Consider the following 26,212-nt stretch of genomic DNA (forward strand, 5'->3'; position numbering starts at 1 on the left):
GTGACAGATTCTTCACTATCTCTGGCTTTTCTCTCTGTGTGTGTCAGGCAAACACACACACACACATACTAATGCCGGCAGCCTGTTAATCTCTCACACCTCCACACTCTGTCAGGCACGAAGCCCAAGTAACAGATCCGTGGAAGACATACTGACAGGAGGAGTCTGTGTGTGTTTGTGTGTCTACTGGACTGGGTTGCGTAAAATTGACCGTGATGGACAGACTGACCAGCTTTAGTTTGTGTATGTGTGTGTGTGTGTGTGTGTGTACCTGTGTGGTGTATATGCCTTATTATATTAAGGTGAGTTGAGGTTTGGCTTATTTTAAATATAAGTAATAAAAAACAATAGTGTGTGTGTGTGTGGGGGGGGGGTTCAACATTATAGCCTTGACTCGTTAATCTGAAGTGTTTCAGAATGAATCCATTACAATTTTTATCAAGATTTGAAAGGCTCATGAGGAAGGCACTCAGCAACCCTCGCAATGCAACAATCTGGCGACCTTCACATTTAATGTGAAGAGGCTCTGTTTGTGTGGGAGAATTTGGGTCATTTTCTCACTCTCTGTGCCCCGCACACTGTAAGCATGTTGAATGGTCTGTGCATAGGATGATCGCTCAATTTTTAATCTGTGAATAGGCTCAAACACACACTTGCCCACAGACACACCTGGGGTGATGGAAGTGGACCGTGGAAATAGGACATCTCTCCTCCACACATGATAAAAAATAACAGTCTGGAAAAAAAGCTGCAGCTCTCAAGACGATTACACACGCTCTTTAAACCCAATCAGGCTTTGCTGTACGAGACAACATCCCTCACTTTGAAGTTATAACTGAGACGGCTACCAATCGACCCCAGATATCTCACTGTTAACCCTTCAATTCCAGTATTTGCTGGGGTTAACATTTGTGGATCTAATTAATTAAAAGTCTTAGTACTTTTTCTAGATTGCTTATTTTCTACTTGCACTGATATTAATAGGCTGACAATTATTTTATAGTATTTTCACATATAACAGTTAAATGGCTGAAATCTATTTTGGGCATATGCCAGTATTTGTGGCTTAGAAAAAAATACAATTTAACACAAATATATTTGAATAGTTCTTCCTTTTCTTTAAAAAATAAATAAAATCAAAATTACATTGAGGCACAAAGCTTAAAATGAACTATTATATTGTTATATTATTCTTCTGTTAAAAATGTGTGTGTTATTTGAGCTGTAATGGTTTTATCATAATTTTTATAGTTTATGGTGTTGTGTTGTCCAATTTTACTACTTCATTGCGATGACAGAAAGGTTAGTAAGTGGGGGTTATTTTCACACAAAAATCATGTTAACATGAATATTGTTTACATCATGTGGCTATACTTTTGAAACTGAGTATTTTAACATTAACAGCTTGGTCTCATTCACATCCACTGTAAGTGTCTCACTGTAGTCCAGTTTCATTCCTTTTATTTATTTATTTATTTAATGAGAAAAGTTTAAATACATTTTTCTAGTAATCTTCATTATAGTAAAGGTGAACAGTATGTAAAAAAATTGGAGAAATGCACAATCAAATATCCTATTATACTGTGTACTCTTTATTTGACCAATGCATATAACTTATTTTTTTATTATTATTTAATTGCAATTTAAAGATATATAAAACCTGTCAAGTTGCTGTTCAACAGTTTGGGGTCAGAAGTTTTTTTTTTTTTAAGGAAAAGTCATTTATAATGTTACAAAAGATTTCTATTTAATATAAATTTAAAACTAATCTAATAAAAATCTTAATCAGCATATTAAAACGATTTCTGGAGGATCATGTGACACCGTAGACTGAAGGAATGATACTAAATATTCAGCTTTGTCATCACAGGAATAAATTGCATTTTAAAATATAATAAATACAAAACTGTTATTTTAAAAGGTAATAATATTTTATACTAAATATTATTACCAATATTACTATTTACTGTATTTTTGATTAAATAAATGCAGCTTTGATGAGCATATAAGACTTGCCGATCAATTTAGATCAATTCTAACATTTTTACTCACCATCCGTTGACTCCTTACTCTTGCGACTTCCAGAACCTTTCTTCAGCATGTTACGTCCCGAAGAGAACAAGTTGCTGAGCTCATCCAAAGGACTGGTTGGCGTACGACTGCTTCGACCTCCCGACCCTGAGCTTGAGCCCGATGCAGTGGAGACGTTTTGCATGGACCCTCCATGCACACTGGAGGAATTCGAGAGCCGCCCGCTCTCACGCGATCCATGTGGAACTCCAGATGCGCTGCGAGGAATCGTCCCGGTCATGAGAGCGTCGTACGGTGGGGGGCGCTTCAGGGTGAGCGGCGTTAATGCGCGACCCATACTGACGGGGGATGGGCAGGCGGAGTGGCTCCTTGGGTAGCCATGCGCCGCAGACGACCCACCGCTTTTATACAGTGCAGATGGCAGAGGAGGAGCAGATGATCGTCCTGATGCTGTGATTGTTTGTTGCTCCTTAGTCTCTGCTGACTTCTTATGGTGATGATGATGGTGGTGGTGGTGGTGGTGGTGTTTGCCAGACACCTGCTGCGGCTCCAGCTGTGGTCCAGGGTCGGCACTTGTTGGGGATGTACCAGGTTTCCCATACCCGACCTTCTCCAACACGGGCAGTTTGGTGACATCCAGTGGAGTAAGAGGGGATTCGTCAGAGTTGGGCGAACATTGGGCTGGTGCAGCTGGGAATACTAATAAAGGAGGCCGATGGGAAAGCAGATTCGGGAAGGGGGCGGGAATGTCACACAGCGAACCACGTGGAGTGGTGGCTCGTGTAAGTTCGACTTCTGGCACCAAAGCAGTGGGACATTGATCTAAAGATGAAGGTAAATCATTGTAGGCAGGATATTTCATCTCCTCGTACACACTTTCACCTTGGTTGTCCTCTTCGTCGCCATTAGCTCCTGCAATTCGACTGAAGTCTCGTAAGATGTTCCCCACCATCTCTATATAAACAGGTTCCGTCTCATCGTCAGTGTCAGGGGCGGGGCTTTGACTCTGAGATGCAGATTTCTTTTTGTGTTGCCGCGGCAGAGAGGCAGACTTAGCCTTGCTGCCGTGGTTTTGGATGTAAGACTCGTCAAAGGATGTGCTGAGCTGGGTGTTGGGGTTGCGTTTGGGTTTGGGTGGAGGCATGCGACGGTACTCCTCACTGCAAGGGCGGGATTTAGATGCTGTGGGTGAGAGAACGGAAATGATTAGGATTTCTTTTAGCACTGCATGAAATTCAACAGTACAGCTAATATAAAGTAGATAGTAGGGATGCCAAAATCTTATATCACGATATGAGTAATTTTATTTCACGGTATTGAGATATATATATATATATATATATATATATATATATATATATATATATATATATATATATATATATATATATATATATAGCAATATAGTAGGTATTTTTGCTTTAAATAAGGTCTTTATGATATCAAATTTTTTGATACCATAGAAATTGTATCATTCCTGTCATCAGTGTCAATATCACAAAAAAAATTAATACTAGACTAAATTTAAAAAAGCTCACTGAAGACAAGTAAACAGTCGGCGATTAAAAAAGAATAAGAAACAAATTATAAGCAATAGGACAAAAAATACAGTAGAACATATAAATAAGAAACGCTGCCTACATACATTGTATAAAGTAATAAAATGTATAAAAACACTGCATATTCTTCACTGTGTAAATTAAATATACTGTATATTTCTTCTTATTTAAATTACAAAATGTGTCATTCTGCATGGCGCAGCTGACACAGAACAGCATACGCCATTTATGTTCAGTGGATACTCTCCAAAGTGGCACCAGGGTGACGTGGAGGAGACGAATTGTTGAATAAAATAGTTTTTTGTTTTTTTTCCCACAAAAAGTATTCTCGTAACTTTGTAAAATTACGGTTAAACCCCTGGATTATTTTACAGATCTCCTTATTATGTTTCTGGACCTTGATCGTGTAAGGACACTTGCTGTCTATGGGAGGGTCAGAGAGCTCACAGATTCCATCAAAGATATCTTCATTTGTGTTCCGAAGATGAACGGAGGTCTTGGAACAACATGAGGGTGAGTAATTAATGAAAGAATTTTAATTTTTATCACTTTAAGATCTAAATTACTGTGTTTACGAGGACAAATACCGGCATTTTGACACATACAGTGTGTTTTTTAAACCGTTCAAGACCTATGAAGCGGCAAAAAACCTCAGTTCAATACTCCCACAGTCTGAGCACCGTCTTCAAGTGTGCGCGTCTCTCAGACAGCATGCGCATATAGTAAAATGAGTTCTCTTTACCTGCTGATTGTGGCTTACATCACTTTTTTTTTTAAACCGCGATGCTTAATGTGTGCAAACGATAAGTTTTATTGACCACGTAGCACAGCAACGTTACGTGACCTTGTAACTGCGATAGAGACAATAATTGAAAATCTCAACTGGTTGACAAATTTCCACCGGTTAATCGTGCCTACCTGTTTATTGCCCACTACAAATAGTACAGCATAGCAGCATATTACAGTACTGCTAGGTGTTATCAGAATGTCATGACATATGTTAGCAGGAAATATTAGCACTTCTAAGGCTTAGAAGAAGGGTAGCCCAGTCAGCGTCTATTATTTTTAATGTCATTGCTAACCCACAAAGCCGTATGGGGCTGCACAGGGCCATTACTAGTCTATTGTGCATGTGATCATCTTTGATGCTTCACGTTTTATTCGTTCTTGTTCCCATCAGGTCCCACCACTGCCCTCTCAGTACAGTCACTAATCCTGAATATGTGCGGTTATGAAATGAGTTAATAGGCTTCTCCAAGGACTTTTTAGTGAGAATAGAGTTTAACACTCTGCTTGAGACAGGATTAATTATACACAGTTGAGCTACCAGTGCTGAGAAACGAGGAAAGCAGGCCACGCTCGGTGTGTGTGCAGCTGTGTTCTCATTGACAGGGTCTCTACGCACTGAATAGGGCGTATCTGGTGAAGTTGTCTTTTTTGGGTTTTGGGTATATATATATTTCAGTGCCAAAAATCTCATTTCCGGGTTAGGACAAGTTTCTGAGAGTTTTTTTCGATCGTGGTTCTTGCTGACGTAAAGGACGGTGGAACTCCTTATATGGGCATTTCTCCTGGAAGAATGCGCATAGTGCACGCATCAACCAGAGCGAGAGCAAGAGCGAGAGTGCGCTCATAAACACGTTTCATTCGGCAGCACTGCAGAGATGCACCTGTGTATATATATATGTGTATATATGTATGTGTGTGTGAAGAATTCAGATGCAAAAGGCTCTAAGTGCCATCTGAAATTGTCATCTAAAATGAGCATTTTTATCATGTTTTTATCATACTATGTTTAGGTCCAGTAATTTTATTTTAATTGCAAGATATAGGTCCTTTTCTATGCAATAACATAAATATAGGAGCCTGATAAAAATGCTAATTTTAGAAGAAAATGTCAGGCTTTTGCACCTGAACTTATATTTACATATACTCCACAAGACAAAATAATAACTGAATTGATAAAAATTACCCCATTCAAAAGTTTACATACCCTTGAATCTTAATACTATGTGTAATTTCCTGGATGAACCACGACTGTTTTTATATTTTGGGATAGTTGTTCAGGAGTCCCTTGTTGGTCCTGTGCAGTTCTGCCTGCTGTTCTTCAGAAAAATCCTCCAGCTCCTGCACATTCTTTTCCAGCATCTTCTGCATATTAGAACTCTTCCCAACATTGACTGTATGATTTTGAAATCCATCTTTTAACACTGAGGACAGTTGAGGGACTCATGCATAACTATTACAAAAGGTAAAAACATTTACTGACGCTCAAGAAGGCCACACGATGCATTAAGAGACGGGGGTGTACACATTTTAAATTGGATAATCAGGGTATATTGTATTTTTGTCTTCTGTGAAACATGTAAGTATTTATGTAACTTCTGAAGTCCAGTACTAAATGAAAAAATATGATCGTTAAACAAAATGAGAAGAATTTACACATCATCATCCTGTTCAAAAGTTTACATCCCCCGGCTCTTGTGTATGTAAACTTATGAGCACAACTATGTATATATATGCATAGTTGTGTGTGTATATATATATATATATATATATATATATACATATATACATTTGGAACGTACCCTGAGTGCACTACTGCCAGTAAGTGGTAATATCAGCTAGAGATGCTAAGCTTTGTGGGGAGAGTTCATGGAATAATCAAACAGACACAAACAGGCAGTTTCCTACACACACTGGAGGGCGGAGAGAAAGAACTAGAGTGGAGAAAACTAGGTCATTTTTACTTCATGAATGAATTTCATCCTGAATTATCTCAGCGGAAAGCGACTGTTTCAGTTTCTTTTCCGCCCTCTTGGTTACTCACTCGCTCATTCTCCATCTTTCTGTCATTTCTCAGCTGGCTCAGTGAAGGGCAACTTGACTGACCCGTTTCTTCCAGCAAAGGCAGAGTGTGTGTGTGTGTTTGTATTTGTGTCTATTAGTGTGTCTCTTGCCAACAGCAAGTTCAAGTAATAGTTAATGGGGCAGCATGGGATGTATGCTAATTTTTAATCTCCTGTAATGCTGGCTGAAGCTATAATTACGTCATTCTCTAGAGACTCTAGATCCTGTGTGTGTATGTGGATGGGTTTATGTTATGTAAAAGACATGACAGGGGTTTATATCAGCTTTGTGGTGGAACTCTGTGATACACAGATGAAATGTCAGCAAGAATGACAAAATGACAAAATGATTTCACTTATCTTTCAGAAAAAAGACTCGGAGAGATCACAGCACCTCACCCAAGTGACAGAACGAGGCCAGTGACTTGCATTTTCTCAGCAATTTTACACACATACACACAAACTTGTACACCTTGTAAGAACCTCCTATATAGCCTACTTCTATTATTTATAAATTTATTTGGGTGTAATTACTGCACCCTAACTCTAAATGCGTATTCACATTAAAGAAGTATTTTTTAAATATTTGTGAGAAAGTTTTAAATAAATAATAAATTATAATAAATTACATACTTTATATGAAATAGTCACAAATGTGAGAAACAAAGTTATAATTCTCAGAAATCAAGTTCTGAAGAAATCATATAAAATTGTAATTATGAGAAATTAATATACAGTTGTAAGATATGAAATTGTGAAATATAAAGTTGCAATTTTTAAAACAATTTTTAGTCCGAGGCAAAAATGTGTTCCCATGCTCTATTAATTTGTTCCCTCATTTTAACTGAATGGTGGCCATGATTTAACTATAAAATGAGAGAACAAAATAATAAGTAGCCACAAATATAATGTAATATAATATAATATAATAGGGCTGAGCAAGTTATTATTGCTTTAATGCATTAATTAAGGCAGACAATTATTTTATCGCTCATTAACGCAGTTTTATTATTATTATTATTTTGAAAGTCTGTTGCTCGGGCTCTGAATACACATACAGACAAACCATGGGTCAAAGGAGGGGTGGGATGTTGATCAGTACAGGCTTGGGATGGGCGTCATCACGCTATATAGCCAATGAGAGTATTTGTAAGTATCACCATTCACAAAACGCTGTTCACTGTTATTTTTAACAGAAAATAATGCAATGAGCTCGTAATCACGGTCTTTTTGTTAACTTTGTGGTTTATTATTTTGATTCATTTATTGGGACGCAGTAACACACAGCCCTCTCACAATATATTGCTTTACAGATCTATCGCTTTTGCTGCTCAGAAATGTACACATAATCAAGCTGCACGTATCAGAAGTTCAGCGCTCTGGCGCGGTTAGCGCTCACACTACATACGTACCGTAGCACTCACACTACATATGTACCGTGCCTGAGCCTAACTGAACCGCACTCTGGCCCACCTCTTTCAACCGAGCCAGGGCTGGCTAAATGAACCGGAGCCATCACAATAGTCAAACGAACCAGGCTTTGGGGGTCAAATGCGCTCGGGCACGGTTGAGATTGCCTAGTGTGAATACACCCTTATTCTCCCGCATCCCTCACACAGGAGTCTCTCTACCTGCCCGCACTCGCCCATCAAGTGTTGTCCCGCGCCGCACTCTGTTGTAAATAGCTTTGGTTTTATATTTAATTTGATTACATTAACGTTTAAGTTGAGATTTAAAAGAAATATTTTACAACTCGAATTCTGGAAATGTTGGGACGTTTTTTTTTTTTATTTGAATAAAATGAAAACTAAAAGACTTTCAAATCAAATGAGCCAATATTTTATTCACAATAGAACATAGACAACATAACAAATGTTTAAACAGAGAAATTTTACACTTTTATCCACTAAATGAGCTCATTTCAAATTTGATGCCTGCTACAGGTCTCAAAAAAGTTGGCACAGGGGTAACAAAGGGCTGAAAAAGCAAGAAATTGTGAAAAGATTCAGCTGGGAGAACATCTAGCAACTAATTAAGTTACTTGACATCAGGTCTGTAACATGATTAGCTATAAAAGGATGTCTTAGAGAGGCAGAGTCTCTCAGAAGTAAAGATGGGCAGTCTGGGCACTCAATTTGTGAAAGAGTGCGTAAAAAGATTGTGGAATACTTTAAAAACAATGTTCCTCAACGTCAAATTGAAAAGGCTTTGCAAATCTCATCCTCTACAGTGCATAATATCATCAAAAGTTTCAGAGAAACTGGAGAAATCTCTGTGCGTAAGGGACAAGACTGAAGAGTTTTGTTGAATGCCCGTGGTCTTCGGGCCCTTAGACGACACTGCATCACTCATCGGCATGATTCTGTCATTGACATTACTAAATGGGCCCAGGAATACTTCCAGAAACCACTGTCGGTAAACACAATCAGCCGTGCCATCTGCAGATGCCAACTAAAGCTCTATCATGCAAAAAAGAAGCCATATGTGAACATGGTCCAGAAGCGCTGTCGTGTCCTGTGGGCCAAGGCTCATTTAAAGTCGTGACGTATTGTCAAGTATGGTGACCCATACTCGAAATTGGTGCTCTGCGTTTAACCCATCCAAGTGCACACACACAGCAGTGAGTAGTGAACAAATGCACACACACACACACACACACCGTGAACACACACCCGGAGCAGTGGGCAGCCATGCTGCAGCGCCCGGGGAGCAGTCGGGGGTTCGGTGCCTTGCTCAAGGGCACCTCAGTCGTGGTATTGAGGGTGGAGAGAGCGCTGGACATTCACTCCCCCACCTACAATTCCTGCCGGCCGGGGACTCGAACCCGCAACCTTTCGATTACGAGTCCGACTCTCTAACCATTAGGCCACGACTTCCCCACATAGTCCATATTAGTCCATATTAAATGGACTTCCAGTCCATTTAATATGGACTGTTTCAAAGTGGAAAAGTGTTCTATGGTCAGACGAGTCCAAATTTGACATTCTTATTGGAAATCACGGACACCGTATCCTCCGGGCAAAAGAGGAGGGAGACCTTCCAGCGTGTTATCAGTGTTCAGTTCAAAAGCCAGCATCTCTGATGGTATGGGGGTGCATAAGTGCATACGGTATGGGCAGCTTGCATGTTTTGGAAGGCACTATGAATGCTGAAGGTATATAAATGTTTTTGAGCAACATATGCTCCCCTCCAGGTAACGTGTATTTCAGCAGGACAGTGCAAAACCACATGCTGCAGCTATTACAACAGCGTGGCTTCATAGTAGAAGAGTCCAGATGCTTAATTTGCCTTCCTGCAGTCCAGATCTTTCACCTATAGAGAACATTTGGCACATCATTAAACGAAAAATACGTCAAAGACGACCAAAAACTCTTCAGCAGCTGGAAACCTATATAGGCAAGAATGGGACCAACACCAAAACTCCAGAAACTCATAACCTCGATGCCCAGACGTCTTCAAACTGAAAAATAGAGGAGATGCTACACCGTGGTAAACATGCCCCCGTCCCAACTATTTTGAGACCTGTAGCAGGCATCAAAAAAATTGAAATGAGCTCATTTTGTGCATAAAATTGTAAAATTTCTCAGTTTAAACATTTGTTATGTTATTTATGTTTTATTGTGAATAAAATATTAGCTCATGTGATTTGAAATTCTTTTAGTTTTCATTTTATTTAAATTTAAAAAACGTCCCAATATTTCCGGAATTCGGGTCATAATTGCTACTCTGTAAAAGGAATACTGCTGTAGAAAAAAAAGTGTTAAAGTGTTTGCAAACCAAATGTTATTGCACTTTTGTTCATATAGCAGTACTTTTAAATGAAAAAAAGTGCACAATACACTACTTTTGAATTCATTACTGAATTTTGTGAATAACAATGCAATTAATCACGTGATTAATCATGTGAAAATCATGTGATTAATCGTGATTTAAAAAAATTAACGGTGCCCAGCACTAATAATAATAAATAGCCATATATTAAAATATGTTGTGAGAACTAATTCTTCATTTGTTACCACAATATCTATTTTTTCTGTATGTCATATGAAGGGCTCCACACAAATATGAATCCATACAGATGTGAAGAGACACAATGCAGCAAAAGAGTTTTTTTTTGTTTTTAAACAAAACATAATTGTATGTTCGCAAAAATGGTATTCCTATTGTTTAGCAAATTGTTAGGTCTCTTCATGGTTGATGCTAATGCCCCCTGCAAAAGCAGAATCGTGTAGGAAACACTGGTGTGTGAACATATGCCTGTGTGTGTGTGTGTGTGTGCGTGCGTGTGCGTGCATGCGTGTGCGTGCGTGCGTGCGTGCGTGTGTGTGTGTGTGTGTGTGTTTGTGTGAATGTGTTGTAAGTGTATTGTAACTGTGACACAGGAAAATATAGGGCACTGTGTTCCAGAGGACAGCAGGTGCATGATGTACCTTCCTCTAACAACACATCCATCTCTCCCTCCCTCTCTCTCTGTTTTCCATCAGAGGATGTAGCAAATTCTGGATCTGTTATCTAGTATTACACTGCTTATTTAATACAGATGTTTATCTGTGCTTGTATGTGTACAATAATGCATTTATATTGATTTCCCTCTAAATTAGAGGTGAAATAGTCCCTGCCAATGAGATATACAGCACAGATATACGCCACATGCCACATGTCATTAAGTTTAATATGATGCTGACACTGCTCATGATTTATTGAGGTTCGCATGTATGTCAGTAGCTCTCTCTCTCTATATAGGGCATACGTGTTTTCTTGACAGCAGTGCAGAAGATAACACACACTAACATACACAAGCAAGCTGGCACATATGCTTAAAAAGATCATAGGGATCAGATGAAGGAAGAAAGAGGGTTGCTATGTTTTTTTTAATATGGTACTACAGCATTTCCAGAATTTTTGGACATAAATGTCCAAAAAATTTTGCCATAGTAATTCCATGGTATTTATAGTTTTGAAGTACCATGAAAATATGGTAATCATTTAATACAATGATATATATTAAAATACTATAGTTTCACCATCTGATACAATCTTTCTACCACAAAGAGTAAGAGTAGAAAGAGAGTTCTGTTTCTATAGCATGAATTTAAAAATTAAGAAGGCTAGAAGAAAAAGTCGCTGGGTCTATGAGAAAGGGAATGCATAAACGAGTGAGATAAAAGACAGGATTGTAATGACGAGAAAAAGAAAGGGTGCCAAACTTGGGTGGGAAATGAAGGCACGAGAGTAAAGGATGAATGAGAGATGGGGGAGAAGTGTATGTAGCATGGAGCCTGAGGGAGAAGGAGATAGAAGAGAAGGAGGAGAGATGTTGAGCTCTTTGAGGCTCCTCTGAAGGAATAATCTGTGGCCCTTGGTGTGGTGGAAATGCCACAGACAATCACTGTCTCTCTATATAGATCCTTACTCGGACATCAAGACATCAGGATCCTATATGATTTAAAAAATATGCTCTTAAAGCAGAAAAGAGAAAGAGGTTAATATGTGTTTAAAGGGGTAGGGTGTTCCTTTTCCTGTAACTTAATGTTTTAATTGGAATTAAATTAAATTAACATTAGTTATTGTCCCATTTTGGAATAAAGTATTTGCTGAATGAATTTATGTATGTGTGTGTGTGTGTGTGTATAGGTTTTTTTTTAAGCACAAAATGTATTTATTAAATGTATATTTTTATTCAGCAAGGATGCATTAAATTGATAAAAGAAAGACATTTATAATGTCAAAAATGTCTATTTCAGTGCTGGTCTTTGGAACTTTATATTCATTATATAATCCTGTAAAAATGTATGATTTCCACAAAAAATATTAAGCAGCACAACTGTAGCAAATCAGCATATTAGAATGATTTCTGAAGGATAACGTGACACTGAAGACTGGAGTAATGATGCTGAAAATTCAGCTTTGCCATCACAGAAATAAATTATATTTTAAAATATAAATTCAATCAGAAAATCAATGTTTTAAATTGTTTAATATTTTAAATTAGTTTTTGACTTGAATAGAAAATGAGTAGAACATAAGGTTGCATGTGTTTGAGATTGAATATACTAAAAGGTTTGATGTGCTGTATACAGTACGGTGAAGTTGGCTGCGTTTCAAATTTCACTGCAAAGAGCCGGTTGATGTTTTTAGGGTTAATGTACTCTAAATGAGGTTGCGAACATTGAAAAATGAGGTCAAGTGTTGGAGTGGGGTTAGGTATTTTGTAATGTGTGCTTCTGCTTTGGATTTGAAAGAAAAGCACTTTGAATGAGCTCAGCTCCCTGAGTGGAATCAGTAAAGATCAAGTTAAGGGTTAAAAAACGGCTAATGTGTGTGGAAATGAGCGTGTGGAATAGTAAAGGTCTCTGAGGCATTTGTTCACTGTATAATATAAAACAGCCTAGAGCAGCACATTTTGTCTGTTTAGGCTAGCAATAGAACAAAAAAAGGTATCAACCTCCATTGAAGGTACAAAAGCTAAAAGGTACTCATTTATTTGTACACTGTAATACCAATTTATTTACCAATAAAGTGTACATATTAGTACCTTTTGAAAGAGATCCGCCCTAGTGACAGACAGTTTTGTACCTTTTTTTCTGAAAGAGTATATATTATTTGTTTCAGCTTTAACTCAAACTGTGTTTTGTGTGCATGTTGTGAATGTGAATCACGACTCAAGTCTCTTGCTTGTCGACCTTATAGCTCTGAACTTGTTTATAAGAAGCATCATCTGTGTTTTGGTTGATTCTGTCTGAAGCTGTCATCACCGGTAAAACACTTAGATTGAGAATGTTGCCTATGGCAACAGTTGCCCCATTCATAATGACACTGCAGCCAGCAGGCGACCAATGAGAGCTCTTTTGCTGGCTCAGGGTGACCAGTCAGAGGAGGACAGAGAGTCGATGTCACCTGTTCCTAGAAAGATACTTGGGTATATTTACAGGTGTCTGTGAAAGGGAATATATGTGTGTGGACCTTTATCTGTGCGGCATTTTCCGTTATGTAAAAAGACTGCACTGTCTGACACTAACTCATTATACAGTAGTCTGCAAGTGTGCAGTGCTGCTGTTAAGTGTGTATCAAGTCCTTCTCAAAGCAGGTCAGTCCACTCAATGGACACCTTGGTAATGCTATTTCTCGCCTCAGGCAGAGCCATAACAGTCAAACTGTCATAGACACTGAGGGGGAGCATGCTTACACCCAAATATTCCAATTATAAAACAAATATTCAGATTAGTGCTTAATTAATATGGAGTTTTGAGTGAAAATGTTAACTGCTTGTGTTATAAATAAATTGCTCTGGAGTGAATGCAATTTAGGTTTTTTTTAAAGAAAGGTTAATCCAGTTATTTGTGATTTTACAGTGACTAAAACGTTCAGAAAGGTCGTTTTTTTTTTATTAGTGGCCTACAGAATATTATCAAAACAACAAGAGGACAGTTAAAAAGGGCTTATTCAAAAAAAAAAAAAGTTATTGCAATTGGTACCATAATATAACCAGGTATCTGCAGGATTTTTAAAAATCTAATTTAGGACATTTAAAGACTTTTTTAAGACCTGCACTTCATATTTTTTAAGAAAAGGGATGAGTCAAAAGTATTAATTATTACATTAATTTAAACAATTATTATCAATCAATTATTATATTATATAACATATATATCTTAGTGTCTTAATTGTTTAGATTTTTATCATGCATTAGCTTCTTTCCAATCCATCGGTTCACATTTAACAAATATGTAGCAAAATTAAAAGACGTGTGCTTATTGAAAATTCAAATTCGTTCTCTGCCAGCAGAGTTTCACTTTTGGAACTGCAGAAATATATCGGTTTCCCCAGTAACCGCATTTCACAAAGCAGCAGCGCCTGACTTTGAAACGTTCAGAGGTCCTATTTATTCAGTGAAATCGTAGCCTTTTTAAGTTTAATCGTCATATTAATCTATATAGCAATTCTTGTCTTTCTGTCCCCAAATTTAAGACCGCTAATAATTAAGACTTTTTGTACCAAGAGTTTTCATGGCCTTAAATTTAAACAATTAAACTGAAGACTTTTTAAGGACCCGCGGAAACACTAAAAACATAGTTCAGTGCAAACATTTCTGTCATGCATTTAGCAAAAAGGTTTTGTTGACTATGCAATTTACCTTTAAAATTTGAGGCAAGTGCAACTCTGGCGTCCCCGTTGTTTGTGAGCAGTGATGTGATGGCGATTTAAATAAAAATACAGATTTCCAAACAATCCAAACATATGGATATCCCCTTGAACTTGATAAAAAGATAATGCTATCATGGTCAGTTTTTCATTTATTATTTGCTAATGTTAGTGAATGTTTACATTAGAGTGCAGGTCCTACTACACTGAAATTAATACGGGGAGCGGCTGGAAACTAGAGACCTTTCCTGGTTGGAGATAGTATTAACTTCATAAACTTAAAGCAATCTTTACGTGACTATTCCAAATGTTTTAAAATGTATCATCCGAGTCTAATATGATCCAGCCATGCTAAAAGACACTGCGGGGCATATACAGCCCATCCCTGGCGTAGGCTATAAGAAGATTGCCAAGACCCTGAAACTGAGCTGCAGCACGGTGGCCAAGATCATACAGCAGTTTAACAGGACAGGTTCCACTCAGAACAGGCCTCGCCATGGTCGACCAAAGAAGTCGAGTGCACGTGCTCAGCGTCATATCCAGAGGTTGTGTTTGGGAAATAGAGTGCTGCCAGCATTGCTGCTGTAGTGTTTGGACTAATCAGACACACTTTTATTCATTATATTTAATGAATAAACCAGCAAACCCTCTCACTGTGAGGGTCTATGGACCCTTCACCCTGAAAGAGCACCCTAAAGGGCTCAGTTACCAGGGCAACCATCTGATAAGACTGTTTCATTGCTCAAAAGTATGTGAGATGTGACGTGTCGTAAGAACGTACCCTTCTGAAACCCACGCAATGCCCATACAAACAAAACTTTCCTCCTTGTCACTCATAGACAAACCTTTCTACGGATAAACATGCATCCCAGGATATTGTGTGTACGATTTTAACTATCTTGTATAGTGTCTCTTGCATTGTATTTTGTTCTATGCATGCTTTATGAGTGAAGTACTAGTTAATGTAACCCCACCTATATCGTGTATCCTACCAAATTAATGCTCATTTGATGACGCACACTTTAGTGTACAACACCTCCTCGTAGAATGACATGTGTGTTTGTAATTTAATCAAAATATAGACTGGTAGAGCCATTCGAACCATGTTCTCAGACAAAGGGTCATAAAACCCCCCAATATTTTCAGCCTCCCGCTTGGAAATTCAGCCTCTCTCACTGTTCCACTGCGGCCCACAGGGCCAACGGGCCCCATTTTACACCCAGCCATGTGCTTACTTAGGAGAGAGGACTCTCTCAACCCCAACAGTGTCAAGAACAACCTCAGAGTTTCAAAAGATTGCAACTTTGGCCATCGAATGGAACCATCCAGACCTTCTTCAGTGCTCCTAATCTCAGTTTGTTACCTGTATAAATGACACCTGTCCACAGAAGCAATCAATCAATCAGATTCCAAACTCTCCACCATGACCAAGACCAAAGAGCTGTCCAAGGATGTCAGGGACAAGATTGTAGACCTACACAAGGCTGGAATGGGCTACAAGACCATCGCCAAGCAGCTTGGTGAGAAGTTGACAACATTGGTGCGATTATTAGCGAATGGAAGAAACACAAAATAACTGTCAATCTCCCTCGGACTGGGGCTCCATGCAAGATCTCACCTCGTGGAGTTTCAATGATCATGAGAATGGTGAGGAATCAGCCCAGAACTACACGGGAGGATCTTGTCAATGATCTCAAGGCAGCTGGGACCATAGTCACCAAGAAAACAATTGGTAACACACTACGCTGTAAAGGACTGAAATCCTGCAGCGCCCGCAAGGTCCCCCTGCTCAAGAAAACACATGTACAGGCCCATCTGAAGTTTACCAATGATTCAGAGGAGAACTGGGAGAAAGTGTTGTGGTCAGATGAGATCAAAATCCAGCTCTTTGGCATCAACTCAACTTGCCGTGTTTGGAGGAGGAGGAATGCTGCCTAGAACCCTATCCCCATCGTCAAACATGGAGGTGGAAACATTATGCTTTGGGGGTGTTTTTCTGCTAAGGGGACAGGACAACTGCAACGCATCAAGGGGACGATGGACGGGGCCATGTACCGTCAGGGCCAGGGCATTGAAAATGGGTCGTGGATGGCTCTTCCAGCATGACAGTGACCCAAAACACACGGCCAAGGCAACAAAGGAGTGGCTCAAGAAGAAGCACATTAAGGTCCTGGAGTGGCCTAGCCAGTCTCCAGACCTTAATCCCATAGAAAATCTGTGGAGGGAGCTGAAGGTTCAAGTTGCCAAACGTCAGCCTCAAAACCATAATGACTTGGAGAGGATCTGCAAAGAGGAGTGGAACAAAATCCCTCCTGAGATGTGTGCAAACCTGGTGGCCAACTACAAGAAACGTCTGACCTCTGTGATTGCCAAAAAGGGTTTTGCCACCAAGTCATGTTTTGCAAAGGGGTCAAATACTTATTTGACTCATTAATTAATTAATGCCTTTTTCTGGATTTTTTGTTGTTGTTGTTATTCTGTCTCTCAATGTTCAAATAAACCTACCATTAAAATTATAGACTGATAATTTCTTTGTCATTGGGCAAACGTACAAAATCAGCAGAGGATCAAATAATTTTTTTTCCACTGTACATATATATATTTAATAATATTATAATATTTTCTAAAATGTTTATAAAATAATAAAATGTGACCAAATACATGCATTTTACCTCATCAGATTTATTTATTTACTTATTATTTTTCTATAATGTGCCTGTTTGTTGTAGAATGAAGCCTTGACATAAAGCAACAAGCAAGACTATTTTTACAACAGTCACCAAGTTGAATGATTTCTTTTTGTCCTGTACAGTGCATTTCTTTGTTTGTATGTGTATTTTTATATGGTAAGTGATCATGTTTATAAAATATCTACTACTTTTCTTGTCTAGCTCTTCTGTGTGATGTGGACTGCAGTGAGGAAGAGTGCTTGGTGTGTGTGTGTGTGGAGCTCAAAGGAAGAGCTGCATGTGTAATGATCCATGAGAACGAGGCATGCATGAAAGAGATGGCAGAAGAGAGGAGATTTGCATACAACAGTGAAGTGGTGGGAAAGAATAAGAGATGCCGTTTTTTTCCAGAGGCTTGTGGTGCATGTGTGTGTTTATGTGTTGTTGTTTTTTAAAGGAATGCATGCTGTTTGAAATAATATTTCACAATAGTAAAACTTTAAAATATATTAAAATAAAAAACAGTTATTTTAAATTGTAATAATTTTTCACAATACTACTGTGATGTTTATATGGTTGATGTTCTTATATGATGTTTAACTGAGAGTGAAAGAGTAGGAAAGGAGATAAAAAAACTTACCTTTTTATTGGATATGGAACCATGGTATTACCATGTTTTTTGGACATACTTTCATTGCATTATGAATGCTGTTCCAAGTTCCGACACATTTCCAAACACAAAACCAAGCTTGCACGCAGTAACTAGAAGCATTAGTGTTAACGTATTGCACACCTACACACACATTTACCGTCACATTTCTCTGATTCCTTCCCGCTCTTCCCTGTACTGAGCCCAGTGTTGACGGTCTCAGAGGAGGTGCTGAGTTTGGTGTTGGGATCTCGTCTGGGTTTGGGCGGGGGCTGTTTTCTCGAGGTGGGACTCCCCTCCTCTTCTCCCCCTCCCACCGAGTGCAGAGACTGCGAGCGTACGGTGAAGCCCGGCCCACAGGGAGGAGGAACGCGGTCCTGAGGGGCCGGCATCGTCATGAAGCCCATACGAAAGTGTTTGCCTGCATATCCCCCTCCTTCCGTCACACGGGCCACATCCTCGCCAATCCTGAGAGAGAAAGACAATTTACTTAACATTTCACAAAGTATTACACTTGCACCCATCTATGAACCCCATACTTCCTGAAAGCCAGATGGATTTCAGCATCAGACACTGTTCCAGAAGAGAGCAAAATCAAGCACATGACAGAATACCAGCACAGATTAATATTCCATAACAGATTAATAGTCTGCTCTATTCCAACATTTATTAATGCGAATTCACAAAGAATAATGCAAACACACAAACATAGCACAGGTCAGAGGGATTTGTGGGTGAGTAATCAGAGGGATGGGTGTGGTGCTGTGGTGCTTCATAAAGAATGATTGAGAGTCTGTCTGCCAACCTCGCTGCACCAGCATCCCTCATCTCTCTGCTTCTCTCCTTGCACCCTTTCATCCATGTGTGTTGTCATCTGTCTTGTCTTTCTTGTATCATCTGCCATTTTTCCTTCCCTGCAGCGGTCACACTTCACACTTGAGTGTCTTGAGTGACCAGTCATTGTTCTTTTTTCCTTTCTCTCTTCACTCTGACAATAATATTACCAAATGGCCAATCAGTCACTCATTTTACTTTTTCATATGCTGATTAATGTGATGGAACAATTAAAACTATAATGTCCATTTGACAGAATTGACAGAAAATACAATTGTGGCTTCGATTGAAAGACTAAATCACCAAAAAAAAAAAAAAAAAAAAAAGTTTCATGGCGTTTTACCTCTGTCTTCTCATTTTTACTTTGTCCATGATTTCTACACTACCGTTTAAACGTTTAAGAAATTTACACTTTTATCAAATTAAGGATTCATTAAACTGATCAAAGGTGACAGTAAAACTTCTACATATTGCAAAAGATTTCTAGTTTCTTTTGAACTTCCTATTTATCAAAGAGTACTGATAAAAGATGTATCAGGATTTCCACAAACATTACAACTGCTTTCAACATTGATAATTATAAGAAATGTTTTTTGAGCAGCAAATCAGCATATTAGAATGATTTCTGAAGGATCATGTGCACTGAAGACTGGAGTAATGATGCTGGAAATTCAGTTTTGCCATACTGTATTTTTGAACAAATAAATGCAGACTTGATGAGCATAAGAGACTTCTATAACAAATGTAAAAATCTTGCTGTCCACAAAATTTTAAACAGTAGTCGACACTTGTCCCTATTTTGTATTTCAGAAAGACTAAAGAAAAAAAAAACTGTCTTAAAAGCCTTCACATCCCTCCTTTATTTACAGAAAATAATGTGTCATCATTTCAGGAAGAGTCTAGATCATTATGGTGACTCGATCACCTCCTTGATGGATGTTCACGGTAGCATAGAAGTGTGGTGCTCACTATTCCTGCTGACAAGACCAGTTTATGCTGACTAGTTTGGTGCTCGCCTGTGTGTGTGTGTGTGTGTCTGTGTGTGTGTGTGTGTGTGTGTGTGTGTCTGTGTGTGTGTGTCTGTGTTTGTGTGTGTGTGTGTGTGTGTGTGTGTGTCAGCTTTCGTCTGTTGTGTGGAGCAAATGTCCCCAAAAGGTAGTAAAACTTAAAATCACTTACACTGAGGGGAGCATCTAATGGCCCTCACAAATACAATAGATTAATAAACATAATAAATAATGTCTTAATCAAAATGCTGAAAGGTTTGTGTGAGGGTTTAAGGGTAGGGTTAGAAGATATAAAATATCATTAGCTCAGTAGAAATCAATAGATGGATTTAGATGGAAAGTCTCTCCCCTGACATAATAACAAATGTGTGCATGTGAAAGGTTAAAGGTCATGGAAAAGTGGTTAGTAGGGCAAAGCTTGGATATCCATATTTAATGAATTGAAAATTAAATTTTGCTGAAAATCTACTCACCCTCAGGACATTTAAGATGCAGATGAGTTTGTTTCTTAATCCTGAAATTTAGCATTACATCACTTGCTCACCAGTGAATCCTCTTTAGCGAATGGGTACCGTCAGAATAAGAGTCCAAGCCATGGTTTACAGTGAATTTATAACAGATAAGGGGTATTCTTTGGCGTGATGCGAAGCAGCTCAGCCAATCAGAATCAAGGACCGGAACTATCCATTTTATAAACACAAACTAATCTCAATGGACGCAGAGATGCAGGTTTGCCTGAAGCTGGTCTGTATGCTGTCTGTACGTGTGTGTGCGTGTGTGTGTGCTGTACTGATGTGTTATATTTGTCTGTATTGATCAGAGCTCAGTAAATAAACTTCTGTCGTTGCTTGTCCAGCAGTTCACACCCATCAACCCTCCTTTAATCAACCTCTCATCCTTTCATCCTTTTCTCCAGTCTTTATCCTTTAATATTTTTTTTCCATGCATGATTTGAATCATATTTTTACAGTCTCTGTCTGCCTTTTCCATTCCTTCAACCTTTTTTACTTGTCTTGCTTCTCATCCAGAGACAGCTCTCCTGGTTAATGTGACTGTTTTCCTCTCTCTCTCTATCAGTCTAACACATGCACTCGGTCTACCAAGGTTGATGCACCAATCAAAGTGACCTTTTCCTGACCTTCACTCATATGTCAATATCCATGTTATTCTGAGCACGTCTGTAGATTTCTTCTTCAAAACACTGCCTTTCTGTAGCATTTCTCTTTGGTTTTTGTTGATGATGTTTACGTCAGGTCATAGTGACTGTTATGTCAGCGTAGATGATACCATTGACTACGGTTTGCTTTAGACACCAAATTGCTTTTAGGGCTTCTGGCTGCTTCTATGGCAACCATGTCAAAATTATTTCCAGGCAGTTTATTGAACATGAATTATCATTAATATCTGAAAAGCTGTGTTGGACAGTTCACTTCCTCTCTCTCCTATACAGTTGTGATGCAAACATGTACTCAAAACACAGACACACTATCTAACAACTGACTAGAAATTAAATTTTTTCAACATAAAATAAAATAAAATTTTGACATGAAAATTAAGCTATTTAGAACCAGCAAGGCTGTTTGCATTATCAATATTTTCATGACAATTAAGAGAGACTCCCTTCCACAATTCTCATTAGTTTATGTGAAAAATGTCTTATTACTGTAATGCAAAATATGTGCAAATTGCAAAAAAATAATGATATAACAGTTAAATTGTAAATTGAACAAAAGTAAATTTGTAGTTAATATTTATTATTTATTTTTTGCATTTTAGAATATTTAATATTGTTATTAATGTATTTTAATATTATTATTAATGTTATTATTATTATGAGTTTCCAAAAAAAAAAAAAAATACGTCTGGGCAGAATAGTTTTCATTACTGTATTACAGTAATAACATGAAAATCATTAATGTTAATTAATGTTCTAAAAAAAATTAACCATTCTTCTTTATGCAAAATAAAATATCTTATGATTTTCATGGTGAACCATAATCTGTACATTTCAAGATTGTTTTCATTGACATTATTTTTATGACAACTAAGCATATCCACCCCTCCCTCAGTTTCTCATTAGCCTACAGTTATGTGTAACAAAGACCATTCTCATTACTTGAACGTGAAAAAAATTATGATATAATAGCTAAATTGTAAATTGTAGTATATTTGTAAAGGTTAATGTTTATCATTATTTTTGTATTTTATAGTATTTGTTATTATTTGTGTGTTTTATATTTTATTTTTTATTGTTTTTATTTCTGTATTACAGTATTGGGGGGGTTTACGTGGAATTTAACTTCTTATTATTTTCAAATGTTTTTCAGGGTGAAATATAACTCGGACATTCTTTGTGAGATTCACCAGCCTGTTTTACCAGCATAACAAAGAAAATTTGCCTAATTGAAGTATGTTATAAAACAACTCATAAAACCCACTTATATCCCTGTGTATTATATTTCTACATACAGAGAAACAAATGTGGGTGTGTGCCTATACTTTCTTATTTATTTCCCAATCCAATCATATTAACATTCATTTTAAGCCCCATCAACATGCACACATACTCATATATGAGAGTGAGGCCAGTTGTAACAGGATTTCTGATATTATGTAGGTCCTGTAAGGTCATCAGATCCAGATTTTCCATTGTGTGTGTCCTTGGCCAGGTTTCTCTCAGTGTGTGTATCTGTGTGGTAGCAAATGAGTGACACATCCAAACCTGGCTTCTGTTGTGTGTGTTTTAAGGGAGCGTGTGCATGTGTCCTCAGGGGCTAGCAGTCTAAATTTAGAGACGAGAGGGAGACGAGGACCAAGCCCACTGTTGCCATAGAAACTCACCCCTCTGTCTCCATGGTGACGGACCCTGTTTTTTCCCTCTCCAGGCTGAGGAGGTGTGACTTTAGGTCCTCCCACTGTCACTGTTTATAAGTATGTGTGTGTTTTGATCCTCTTTCATGAGTTATGTTAATGAAATTTAATCTGCATTCTGTAATCCTGATTGTTTAATCTCACTAAAACACCTCCAAGGGAGAGAGACAACCCACAGATGAACTAGATCGCTCTGTGTGTGTCATTGACCTCCTCTCCATATAAAGAACACCCTACTTACGCCCCGTTACTGTGGGAAGAGTGTCTCAAGCTGTATGAAAAGAGAGCCACCACTCAGTCCTCTCAGAGAGATGCTAAAGAGGAGGAAAGAACCAGAGATTCGATTACAGGATACAAACAGGAGGAAATGTATGTTTAAGGGGGCAGCGGAAGAGAAGATGAGGGGGACAAGTTGTTGATAAAGAGAGACGTGCTAAAAAAGGAAGAGGAAAAGTGGAATGAAAACAAAAATTAGAAGGTAGAGGAATGTGTGTTAAAGAAGAACTATTCCCCTTTTTACAAGATGCAGTGTAAGACTCAGGTGTCTCCAGAATTTGTCAGTGAAGTTTCAGCTAAACAATACCCCACAGATCATTTATTATATCACTTTGAAAATGCCTATTTTGAGTAGAAGCAGAAACAGGCTGTTTTTGTGCATGTCCCTTTAAATGCAAATGAGCTGCTTTTACCCACCCCTTTTCCAGAATAGGACTGTGCCTTTACAGCTCTTATCTGAGATATTCTGAGAAAAAAAAACATCTGTTTGGTTATGATTATCATGTCTATTGCACTGAGATCATGTGTTTTAAAGCCTTATAAGTTTAAACTTATGACATACGGTTTCCTGAGCGCACACATCTGAAGCACGCGCACAGAAAGCGGCTATCACATGGCATGTGAGTACTAAACTAAGTTCTCTTTCATGTCCTACTGCGCTTAAACAGTCAAAAACACATAAGTTACAAAAACACTGTGAAGGTAAACAGCTGGGAAAGAAATCACGTTTATTTTAGATCTGTGAGGCAGCAGCGTAATATACATTAAATAAATCAATAAATCCACTGCTCTCTTGTCTCCTCGGAGCCTGGAACTCTAAATAGTGTTCTGTGCTTGTCTGTGCAGCCAACAACAGAACAGTTAGCATGCTTTGCTCGTACTTTGACCATGGCATTAGAACTGGTACACCATTGTTGCTTGCAAAACAGAATGGCGGCGCTGTGGGTGGAAATTGCAGATCAAGGGGCACTATAATTATATCACGGAGGGAGCAAAATCTGAGCGGCTCGTAATTTTCAGAGAAAGGCTTACTAAAAAATTTACTGGGTTGCTCTTTTTAACATTTTCTGGGTTGGTAGATGCACCAAGGACCTGATTGTAGCACTTAAACAGACTTTCATGATATGTCTTTAAAGACACAATTATATGAAAGTCTAGTAAACTAGGTCTCTTCACAATGCACATGGTTTCAGAGCAGCTATATAGAAAATTGTGATGTTGATGTTTACATCTTAATATTTTCATGGCTTATAGTTACATTTAGTGATAATATAGTTTAGATTTTGCGACATAAGCAAGCAAGCGAGATATGCTACATAGTAAATATCACCCTATGCAGGTATACTGTATATATGCGGATGCTTATATGTCCAACTTTATATAAAGAAAATGAACAATCACCCATCCAGTATTAATTCAAATGGAACCTATTTACTTTTAATATCATTTAATATACTTAGAAATACTTGTGCTGTTAAAATAGGTTGGTGAATCTCACAAAGAAATCTTACTGTACCCTGAAAATCATTTGAAAATAAGAAATTATATAAATAATATGCCTCAGAAGTATGTCATTACTGAAGTAAAATGGGTTGCATACATCATTTTGTTCCAAATTTAGCTACACAGAAGTCAAAATAACAATAAAGGAAAGACAAAAGCACTGGAATATCATTACGCACACAAACTCGCACACCTCGGGCTGCTGTTAGATTAATCAAAGCATCCTTTTGTGTCTGTCTTTTATTAGACTGGCAGAACTGTCTGTGCTAAATAACTCTCTGTTGCTCACTCACACAGACAGCATAATGGCCGAAGGTTTTCATTGACTCTGTGTTTGTCTCTCTAATATCCAGCTATTTCCTCATTGACTTTTAGAGCTCAGGACCAGTGACCTTTCTTTCCCTGGCTTTCTCTCACTCTCTTTGCGCACATAGGCGACTAAAATCCCAATTGTTAAAGAGCATAACATAAATGTCACTCAATATGGCAATATGGCAGTAATGTTAACTTTTACTTATTTATATTACTTCACAGTAATATTGTCATTTTTTAAAAGTGCTTGTCCAAATAGGGGGACTTGGGATTACTTAAAAGTGTTTAAACTAATAAATTGTTATTAATATATTTAAATAATCAAACTGTAATCTAAATTAACATTCTAAATTTTACACATACAGATGTGAACTAAAATCATATATTCTTTTTAAATTCCCTCAATAACTATTGTTTTTATTTAAGAACATCAAGTTCTGGAACACAGAACATCGCTTTTGGAATCACAAAATGAATAGTTGTTAATTAACTTAATATATAATATTAATGAACCATGTTCATTAATTAAATACTGTATATCAATTAAAAAAAGTTGAAAACAAACAGCTTTGTCATAATTACAGCATAAATCTTAGAAGATACGGAAGTGGGGCCTTTGAATATTATATTGGACAATGAGGGGCTTTCAAGTCAGAAAGGTTGTACCTTTTGAAAAGATATCATCCAAGTGACAGCTTTTGTACGTTTTTTTCTTTGAGTGTAGATATCCTTTAGTGTTCATACGTGGGATATTTGTGCCTGTTTTATTGTTTGCCAGATGAAAAAAATAAGTGTAAAACAGAGCAGGATGAGCTGCGTTCTGAATTTTAAATACTTAGATACAGGGTTTTTTTCAAATCCGAAAACAATAGTAATAGCCAACAGCATTATTATGTGCAGTATTTACACGAGTCTATCCCTAGCTCTGTGTGTGTGTGTACCTCTTGATAGCTTCCTCCTGCCGTCTCTTCTTCTGGTTTTTCTCCTGTTGGTATGTCCATTGTGTGTGGTTGCGGACGCGGTCGCTCTCTCGGGCGATGTCAGAGGCGTTCTGGATAACCAGCTCGTCATACGCCCTCAGACCGCTGTCCTCCACGTACTGCAGGAAATGTGTGCACTCGTCTTCCCCTGAATCCATCCTTCAGCACAGCAGAGAGACTGCCTGGAAAACAGAGAGAGAGCGAGGGAGACTTGAGTGTCTCACACACAATGTCATTCCGTCCTCGTGAGAGATTGTTCTTTATAAAAAACAATGAACTTTGGAGGTACTTTGCCTGTCTGTCTGTCTGTCTGTCTGTCTGTCTATCTATCTATCTATCATCTATCTGTCTGTCTGTCTGTCTGTCTGTCGTTCTATCGTTCTATCCTTTTCTCTATCTGTCCATCTATCTAACTTCTGGGAAGAATTTTGTCCACAAAGTACACAAGTATATAAACAGGTTGAGACTAGTTAGATCAGTCAGTTTCTAAGCATTACATGCAAACAGTGGTAACATCTGGCCCAACATTA

At 38.1% G+C, this 26,212-nt stretch overlaps 1 protein-coding gene across 1 annotated transcript in view; it reads right to left on the minus strand.

The window, feature by feature from the left end:
* LOC306854082 (neuronal tyrosine-phosphorylated phosphoinositide-3-kinase adapter 2-like) overlaps positions 1–25,840 on the minus strand; it is a gene marked incomplete at both ends in the record, with an annotated part of 36,918 nt that extends 11,078 nt beyond the window's left edge. The window contains 3 exons of the mRNA XM_079391885.1: positions 2,053–3,213; positions 18,060–18,367; positions 25,644–25,840. Of these exons, the coding sequence (XP_079248011.1) occupies positions 2,053–3,213; positions 18,060–18,367; positions 25,644–25,840 (1,666 nt within the window). The remainder of the gene's footprint in view (positions 1–2,052; positions 3,214–18,059; positions 18,368–25,643) is intronic.
* Positions 25,841–26,212: the final 372 nt, after the last annotated feature.

Source organism: Barbus barbus (assembly GCF_936440315.1).
Source record: "Barbus barbus genome assembly, chromosome: 34".
In the NCBI taxonomy this organism is placed as follows: Eukaryota; Metazoa; Chordata; class Actinopteri; order Cypriniformes; family Cyprinidae; genus Barbus; species Barbus barbus.